Source organism: Otolemur garnettii, unplaced genomic scaffold (genome assembly GCF_000181295.1).
Source record: "Otolemur garnettii isolate 467f Iridium unplaced genomic scaffold, OtoGar3 scaffold00091, whole genome shotgun sequence".
Taxonomy (NCBI): domain Eukaryota; kingdom Metazoa; phylum Chordata; class Mammalia; order Primates; family Galagidae; genus Otolemur; species Otolemur garnettii.
In genome coordinates, this window is record NW_003852486.1 from 3,452,566 (window position 1) to 3,461,353 (window position 8,788).

General features: G+C 50.3%; 1 protein-coding gene across 1 annotated transcript in view; it reads left to right on the top strand.

Moving 5' to 3' along the window:
* The first annotated feature begins 3,929 nt into the window (after nt 1–3,929).
* The window catches only part of SH2D2A (SH2 domain containing 2A), an 8,383-nt gene continuing 3,524 nt past the window's right edge, over nt 3,930–8,788 (top strand). Inside the window, exons 1-5 of the mRNA XM_003795239.3 lie at nt 3,930–4,007; nt 4,533–4,629; nt 5,671–5,838; nt 6,808–6,897; nt 7,033–7,201. Coding sequence (XP_003795287.2) covers nt 3,974–4,007; nt 4,533–4,629; nt 5,671–5,838; nt 6,808–6,897; nt 7,033–7,201 — 558 coding nt within the window. The 5' untranslated portion in view covers nt 3,930–3,973. The remainder of the gene's footprint in view (nt 4,008–4,532; nt 4,630–5,670; nt 5,839–6,807; nt 6,898–7,032; nt 7,202–8,788) is intronic.

Consider the following 8,788-nt stretch of genomic DNA (forward strand, 5'->3'; position numbering starts at 1 on the left):
ACACGAGTAAGAAGAGAATACACTAAGTAATAAGAATGTACACTCTATATAGCGAGCGATAGCTCAGAATGAGAACATATATAGCAATAAGAATATACACTAAGTGATAAGTTATAAGAATATACATTTTAGCTTTTCCTCCCCCTCCCCTCTCCCCCTGAGCGCCACTCCGGCTCCACCGTGCTCACTCCGAGCTCTGGCTCCTGCAAAGCTAGCGCCGCCATCTCCCTTCAGCCCCCATCATGATTATCTACCTGGACCTCATCAGCCATGATGTGATGTTTTCCGACATTTACAAGATCCGAGAGATCGCGGATAGCCTATGACTGGACGTGGAGGGGAAGATGGTCAGTAGGACAGAGGGTAACATTAATGACTCCCTCATTGGTGGAAATGCTTCCGCTGAAGCACCTGAGGGTGAAGGTACTGAAAGCATAGTAATCACTGGTGTTGATATTGTCATGAACCATCACTTGCAGGAAACCAGCTTCACAAAAGAAGCCTACAAGAAGTACATCAAAGAATACATGAAGTCAATCAAAGGCAAACTTGAAGAACAGAGACCAGAAAGAGTAAAACGTTTTTTTTTGTTTGTTTGTTTGTTTTTTTTTTTTGGTTTTTGGCTGGGGCTGGGTTTGAACCCACCACCTCTGGCATATGGGGTCGGCGCCCTACTCCTTGAGCCACAGGCACCGCCCATAAAACCTTTTATGACAGGGGCTGCAGAACAAATCAAGCACATCCTGACTAATTTCAAAAACTACCAATAACAAATTTGTCAATTACTTTGGATCTACCACCTGTCATCCTAACTGGTTGCTGCTTGTCATCCACACAATACCAGGACTTAAGACAAACAGGACTGATGTCATCATGCGCTCTTCATTTATTTTGACTGTGATTTATTTGGAGTGGAGGCATTGTTTTTAAGGAAAAACATGTCATGTAGGTTGTTTAAAAATAAAATGCAGTTAAACTCATTCGAGAAAATGCCTTTTAGTTTAATACACGTTTAAACTAAATCCATCCTGTAGTGTTCCTGGAGAAGCTACAGACTGGTTGTAGGCCACTACTAGAAAGCATAAGACTGTCATCAGATAAATTCTACAGTGGAAACCACTCCTGAGACTGGAATATAAAGGGATCCAAAGTTTTAATTCTGAGTTACAGTAAAGGAAGAGACCATGTTCATAGCAGTGCCAACACTTGAAGTGGAGTCTTAACACATTTCATCACCTACAACAGAAGTAGTAACTGCGGAAGAAATTACTAAGAGTATAAAAAGATGAATTCAGTCAAAAAAAAAAAAAGAATGTACATTTTATATAGCAAGTGATAGCTCATAATAAGAATACGCATGGGCTACCGGGAAGTGGCAAATGGCCTGACCAGTTGGTCAGGGCTCTGAAAGCAATAGACAAAATGGAGAAAAGGAGGTCTGGGAAAGAGACAAGTGTATTGTAGGGCCAGGACTAGGAATATTTACACGATGCTGAGAATCAGTGCCCAGTTTGTTTCTAGGCACTTTACTTGCCTACCCAGCCCCAGCTGGGTAGGTAGACCTATGGATGTATGGAAGGTGAAGATCTTGGACCCACATTAATGCCCACCAGACAGCATCTGTCACAGGGGAGGCAGTGAATAACAAGTTGGGCAAGATACCTTATCCTGTGGATGTCAGCCAGCTTTCTCTTCAGCGCAAGGCCCCCCAGTGTGAGCACAATGGGCTGGCAGACTTAGGCTATGTGTGGGCTTGAGATCAAGTATGCCTTCTTACTAAGGTTCGAAGCCACTGCTAGTGCCTGACGTGTGTACAGCAGAGACTGACACTGCGCCCTGTACCTGGTACTCATTCCTTAGTGAAGAGAGAAAGCATCCAGCTGCATGGTAGCAGGTTGATTTACAGAAGACCCTTTCTCCTTTTGAAGGGGAAGTGATTTGTCCTTACTGGAATAGTTACAAACCCCAGCACCACCTCCCATGTGCTTACAAAATACCTGATGTCTTCATATGGCTTCCCACTTCACAATGCCTCGGACCAAGGCACCCACTTAGAGCAAAGAGGCACAACTACAGGCTCATGATGGCAAGGTGCACTCTTCCTACCCCACCACCCAGACTTAGCTTGAGGAATGATGGAGTGGCCTGTTGAAAGCTCAGGAAGGCATAACCAGGAAACAATCCCTTGTGGGATAAGAACTCTCATCTCCAGAATGAGGACTATGCCTTAAACCAATGCTCACAAGTGCTACCATGTCCCCTATAACCAAAATACACAGATCTGGGTATCAATGCCCAGAATTAGGTTAGCCAGGCATGGTGTCACACAGCTGTAGTTCCAGCTACTCAGGAGACTGAGGCAAGAGAATCACTTGAACCCAGATGTTCAAGGCTACTGTGAGCTATGATTATGCCACTGCATTCTAGCCTGGGCAACACAGTGAGACCCTGTCTCTAAAAATAAATAAAAAAAATTTTTTAAGGACTGGAATTAGGGCTTGAGGCCTGTATCTCAGTGGTTAGGGCACCGGCCACATATACCAGGGCTGGCAGGTTTGAACCTGGCCCGGGCCTGCTAAACAACAACGACAACAACAAAAAACAGCCAGGTGTTATGGTGGGCGCCTGTAGTCCCAGCTACTTGGGACGCTGAGGCAAAAGAATCACTTAAGCCCAAGAGTTTGAGGTTGCTGTGAGCAGTGACGCCATGGCACCCTACTGGGGGCGACATAGTGAGACTCTGTCTCAAAAAAAAAAAAAAAAAAAGACTGGAATTAGGAATAGATCATCTTGCTATTGTATCCAGTGACTTACTTGTGAATTTGTGCTTCTCTTCACCAAAATCTTGGCATCTTCCAGGTTGGAGGTCTTAGTTAATGGAGGGAGAAAACTTCTACCAGGGAACATGGTAAGAATCCATTAAACAGCTCAGCGCCTGTGGCTCAAGTGGCGAAGGCGCCAGTGACATACACCTAAGGTGGCGGGTTCGAATCCAGCCTGGGCCCACCAAAACAACAACAATGGCTGCAACCAAAAAATGGCCGGGCGTTGTGGCGGGCGCCTGTGGTCCCTGCTACTTGGGAGGCTGAGGCAGTAGACTAGCTTGAGCCCAGGAGTTGGAGGTTGCTGTGAGCTGTGATGCCACAGCACTCTACCCAGGGGGATAGCTTGAGGCTCTGTCTCAAAAAAAAAAAAAAAAAACTGCTAATAGTGTTGATGCTATTAACAATGTGCTTGGTTGGAGGAAATTCCTCTTTCATCCTCCAGGGTTGTCTAGTTTTGCCCTGACCAGCTCCATTATCTATTCAAACAGAAGCCAGGCCCTCCTCCCTAATCCCTTATCTCACAGATTTCACATGACCTCAAAAAGTCCTTCCAGAAGTCTGACCACATCCTTCCGGTGGTAGTCCTGCCCTCTCTCCTCCTCATGTCTCCTCCGAGCGTACTCATGAGTAATAATCACCAGGATGCCCCAACATATTACAGGGCTTATCCTTCTGAGGTTGACGTCTCCAACCGCACAGCTCAGAACAGATCGAGAGACAGAGGGGGAGATTTTTCAAGGACAAAGCAAAAATGCAAAAAGAGAGAAAGAGAGAGGGAGACCATGGCAGGAGAGTGAGGGAAGAGAGAAAGAGAGAAAGGAAAGTACTAGTCTGGGGTGAGGGAACAGAGAAAGAATCAGGAGGAATGGAGGTCAGATAGCAGTTAGGACTTCAGTACCTAAACAGTGCCACAAATATCCACCACCGCCATGCTACCACTCCCTTCAGCAGCACAGCTTCTAGGGGTGGGACAATTGTCTGAGGCCTTTCCATGACGTGAGTCTTCTGCTGGTGCTTAGGCTGTGGGTAAGGTGACATTTCCTGCCTCCGGGGGCTGGGACAAGAGAAGAGATGAGTCGCTGAGTGTGCAGACCCTTCCAGAGCTCATAGAAACACCCTGCTGTGGGGTCCCTTCATAGGCTGAGCCCATGGAGTTCCCCCTGACCCAGATATGCCCCCAAGGTAAGTGTGAAGCTTGAGAATGTGGGTGGGAGGGGACATCAAGACCATCATCCCTCGGCTTGCTTTCCTGGACCTGACCTTCCACTTCAGAGGTGAGGGGCTCCATGCCATGCCAGAGCTGGCAAAGCTAATTGGCATAACCCCTGCTCACTCTCGGGGGCTCCATGTCCACTCATCCCTGAAGGCAGAGGTGACAGGGCTTGCTGAGTGCTTCCTACAGAGGAGAGGAAGCAAAAGGATGAAGGAGGTGGGGGGACGCAGAGGACCCTGTGCCAGAAGAGGAGCCTGCCTTGAAAAGACTGGGCCTTTGGGCCATGAGAAGGCAGCCTCACTCCTGGGCTGTCCTTCCTGGCACCGATTACCTGACAACACCCACAGTCAGCATTAGCCCTGTATTACACCTTGGCTCCTTACTCCTCATCCCTGAGAAGTCCCCCTGATCCTATGGGGGAGAGGGGGAGTGAGAAGCGGAGAGCAAGGCAGTCCCCCTCTGAGAAACCCCAACAGGCCTCTCTATGCTAACAGGGAGTCACAAAGCCCCCACCCCGACCTTCAGCACCTTCCAGCCCATGAACTTGACCCACAGAAGCTACCAAGACCTGGGCTTGCTCTCTGGGCCCAGACTCCAGGCACTGAGGACTGAGGAGGCCCAGCCCAGCCCTACAGCCCCAGAGAGCCCCTCTGCGGTGAGTGGGAACCTGAGGGGAAGGGCTGCAGTTCCCTCGTGTCGCCCACCCTTACATGGGTGAAGACTTGTAGACAAACCCAGGTCAGCAAGGAAGGAGGCAGGAATGATGGGGGCTACCAACAGGGCTAGGAGATGGAGAGAGGGAACAAAGACAGGGAGTACCTTCTTCATGTGCAGAGTTGCTCATTTGTCCCCTAGCAGCTCCTCTGCCCCCAGAAGCTCAGACTGAGTCACCTGCCTAGTCAGGGAACTTTCTACTGTGGGGTAAGCCCTAGCTCATTCTGGCCTCTGGGGTAACTTCCCAGGTCATCTCCCTTCATCCCCAGGCCAGGGAATGGCCCTCTGTCCATCTGGAATGCCTTACTGCCCCCTCACCTTATTAAAGCGCAATTTACCAGCTCACTGCTACAGGTTAAAGGTCCTCAGGGCCAGAGGGAAGAGGAAGGAGAGTCTTTAGGAACCAAAACAGCTGGAACTGAAGAAGAGATTTAGGCCGGGGACGGTGGCTCACCTGTAATCCCAGCACTCTGGGAGGCTGAGGCAGGAAGATCCCTTGAGTTCAGGAGTTCAAGATCAGCCTGAACAAGAGTGAGACCCCATCTCTACTAAAAATAGAAAAATTAGTCAGGCATTGTGGTGGGCACCAGTAGTCCCAGCTACTCAAGAGGCTGAGGCAGGAGGATTGTTCAAGCCCAAGAGTTTGAGGTTGCAGTGAGTGAGGCTGATGCTGTGGGCACTCTACCCAGCGTTACAGAATAAGACTCTGTCTCAAAAAAAAAAAAAAAAAAAAAAAAGAGCGAGAGAGAGAGAAGAGATATATCTTAGACCTCAAGAAAAACTTTTGGGTCATTTATACCCTAAAATAGAAAGGAGGGCCTGGATATGAGGATAGAGGGCGGCAGCTGGCTTGGAGTCAGAAGGGCCACTCATGGCCGCTTCCCACTCCTGGAACTCTTCCCCTATCCAGGTATCTCCCCAGGCCCCCAGGGCGGCCCACATTCCAGGGAATGCTGAGGAGGTGCCTGGTGAAGGAGGTCTAACCCTGAAGGCTGAGACCCGGACTTGGTTCCAGAAGACCCAGGCCCACTGGCTCCTAGAGCATGGGGCAGCCCCTGCCTGGTTCCATGGCTTCATCACGCGGAGGTGAGTCACAGAGGAGGCCCACAGAGGGGCAGGGGCAAGTCCTGGGTGCTTTGGCCAGTCAGGAGTAAACTGAAGCTCTGACTCCAGACCCCAACTCCTAGAGTTTCAGGCTTTTCACTGAGAGACCTCTCCCAGGGAGATAATTGGAGAGGCTCTAGCCCACTCCCCTCTACCTAAGTTTCCCATCATTTGGCTTCATTATCCTCCTGTTTCTATGGCCTTTTTTTTTTTTTTTTCTGAGACAGAGTTTTCACTTTGTTGCCCTCAGTAGAGTGCTGTGGCATCACAGCTCACAGCAACCTCAAACTCTTCAGCTTAAGCGATTCTCTTGCCTCAGCCTCCCACATAGCTGGGACTACAGGCCCCCACCTCAACACCCAGCTATTTTTTGGTTGGAGTTGTCATTGTTATCTGGCAGGCCCAGGCTGGATTCAAACCCACCAGTTCCGGTGTATGATGTGACTGGTGCCCTAGCCTCTGAGCTACAGGCACTAAGCCTCTATGGCCTCTTGTCCTCATATTCCCCCTCCCCCCCCCCACCATCCTTATTTTATCTTTATCTCTAGCTCTCTCTAACCCCCTCCTCCTTCTTCCCACCCTTGCAGATTCTCCCTCCTCCATTTCTCAGCCTCTCTTATTTCTCTCCTTCACCTGCTCAGATCAGGTCACGACTTTTGAAATCTAGAAGTCTAATTACCATCCTGTTGCAATGATCACAGCCCCTCCAGGCTGCCCATCCAGGGTGAGGCCAGGGAAGGATACAAGGCTGGCGGTGGGTCTCATGAGTGGGTCCCTTGGCCCCCTGTCCTCTCTCAGTCCCCACAGCAGCAGCACCCACATCCTCTTTCCCACCTTCTCTCCTTGGCTGCTTCAGCATCCTGCCCGGGGGTGGGGGTCCGTCAAGAGCTGAGAACACAGAGGTGAGAGAAGAGTCAGAGCAGGGGCCCACCTCTCCGCACTCATCCACAGGGAAGCCGAGAGGCTGTTGGAGCCCCAGCCTCAGGGATGCTACTTGGTACGGTTCAGCGAGAGCGCGGTGGCCTTCGTGCTGACTTACAGGTGAGGGGCGGACCAGAGGCAGGGTTGGGGCGACCAGAGGGGTGCGGCAGGACTTCCGTGGGGAGGAGTCCCACCTGGTGCTAGTGGCTCTGGCCAGGGACAAGGAGAGGGTCTGACCCCAGTGGTGCCTTCCAGGAGCCGGACCTGCTGCCGCCACTTCCTGCTGGCCCAGCTCACGGACGGGCGCCACGTGGTGCTGGGCGAGGACAGCGCCCACCCGCGGCTGCAGGACCTGCTGCAGCACTACTCGGCGCACCCGCTCAGCCCCTATGGGGAGACGCTTGCCGCGCCCCTTGCCCGTCAGGTACGTCCCCACCGTGGACCCTGAGAACAGAGCCATGAACAAGACTGTCTCAAACGCACAGCGTTTACCTTCCTCAGCAAACACACAATAGGAATCAAGTGTGACAGTGGTGATGCAGGAGAGGAACAGGTGCCATTGAGCCTGGCGGACAGCAGCATCAGGGCCTTCCCAAGCAAGTTCAGGCATTTCTGGAGACAGCTGTGTGCCAGGCATCCTTCCCAGCACTGGGAAAACAGCAGTGAACAAAAGTGATCAAAATAGGCTCCCTGCCCTTAGCTCAATAGTTAGGCACTGGCCATGTGCCTGGGGCTGGTGGGTTCAAACCCGGCCAGGGCCTGCTAAAAACAACAATGACAACAAAAAAATAGCTGGGCCTTGTAGTAGATGCCTGTAGTCCCAGCTACTGGGAGGCTGAGGCAAGAGAATTGCTTAAGCCCAAGAGTTTAAATGTCACATAGCGTGTGCATAGCGTGTGCAGTAATGATAAGCAAGTGCTGAGAAGAGAAACAAACAGTACTAGGGACTGGCAGGGTTAGGACAGTTTTACACGGGGATATGAGGGAAGGCCACTCCAGTAAGGGGATATTTAAATAAAGGCCTGGGGCCTGGCATACCAACCTGAGCAAGAGAAAGATAACCTGTCTCTAAAAATAGCTGAGCATTATGGCGGGAGCCTGTAGTCTTAGCTACTTGGGGGGCTCAGGCAAGAGAATCACTTGAGCCCAGGAGTTTGAAGTTGCTGTGAGCTATGACATCACAGCACTCTACTGAGGGCAACAAGGTGAGACTTTGTCTCAAAAAACAAAATAATAGGCCAAACACAGTGGCTGACACCTGGAATCCTAGCACTCTGGGAGGCTGAGGTGGGTGGATAGCTTGAGCTCACAGGTTTGAGACCAGCCTGAGCAAAAAGTGAGACCCCATCTCTACTAAAAAATAGAAAAACTGAGGCAAGAGGATCACTTGAGTCCAAAATTTGGAGGTTGCTGTGAGCTATGATGGCATGGCATTCTATCCAGGGCAACAGCTTGAGACATTGTCTCAAAAAAATAAATAAATAAAATAAAAATACAAATGAATAAAATAAAATAAAATTAAATTAAAAGGCCTGACTAGAGTACGGGAAGAAGCCATGCGGATGACTTGAGGAAAAGCATAGACTGACAGAGACAAGAACAGCTTCATAGTACTTGATTGGGGTCAGTTCAAAGAAGTGGGGGCAGTGCCTATAAGCACCTCCTCTTTTGTGAGGAATAAGTGGGACTCGAGGATCCCCAAGCCACAGGAGCAGGAAGTGGGGATGTCTGGGGATGAGGAGGAGCCAGCTGGAACTGAGAAAGCTGAAGGCAGAACTGTCAGAGTCCAAGATCTATGTCTAGGTCACACAGGGTCTTGTCACCCAAGCTCTCAGGAGTTCAATTTATCCTGGAGCAACAGGCTCAGTGAGTTCTGTAAGATCATTGTGTTCAAAGACTGGAGAATAGTTGGAAGGCCAAGAGGATACAGCCAGAAGAATCTGGAGGCCTGATCTCAGGTTCTGGCCACAGCACATAAAAAATGTGCACAGGCTTGGCACCTATGGCTCAA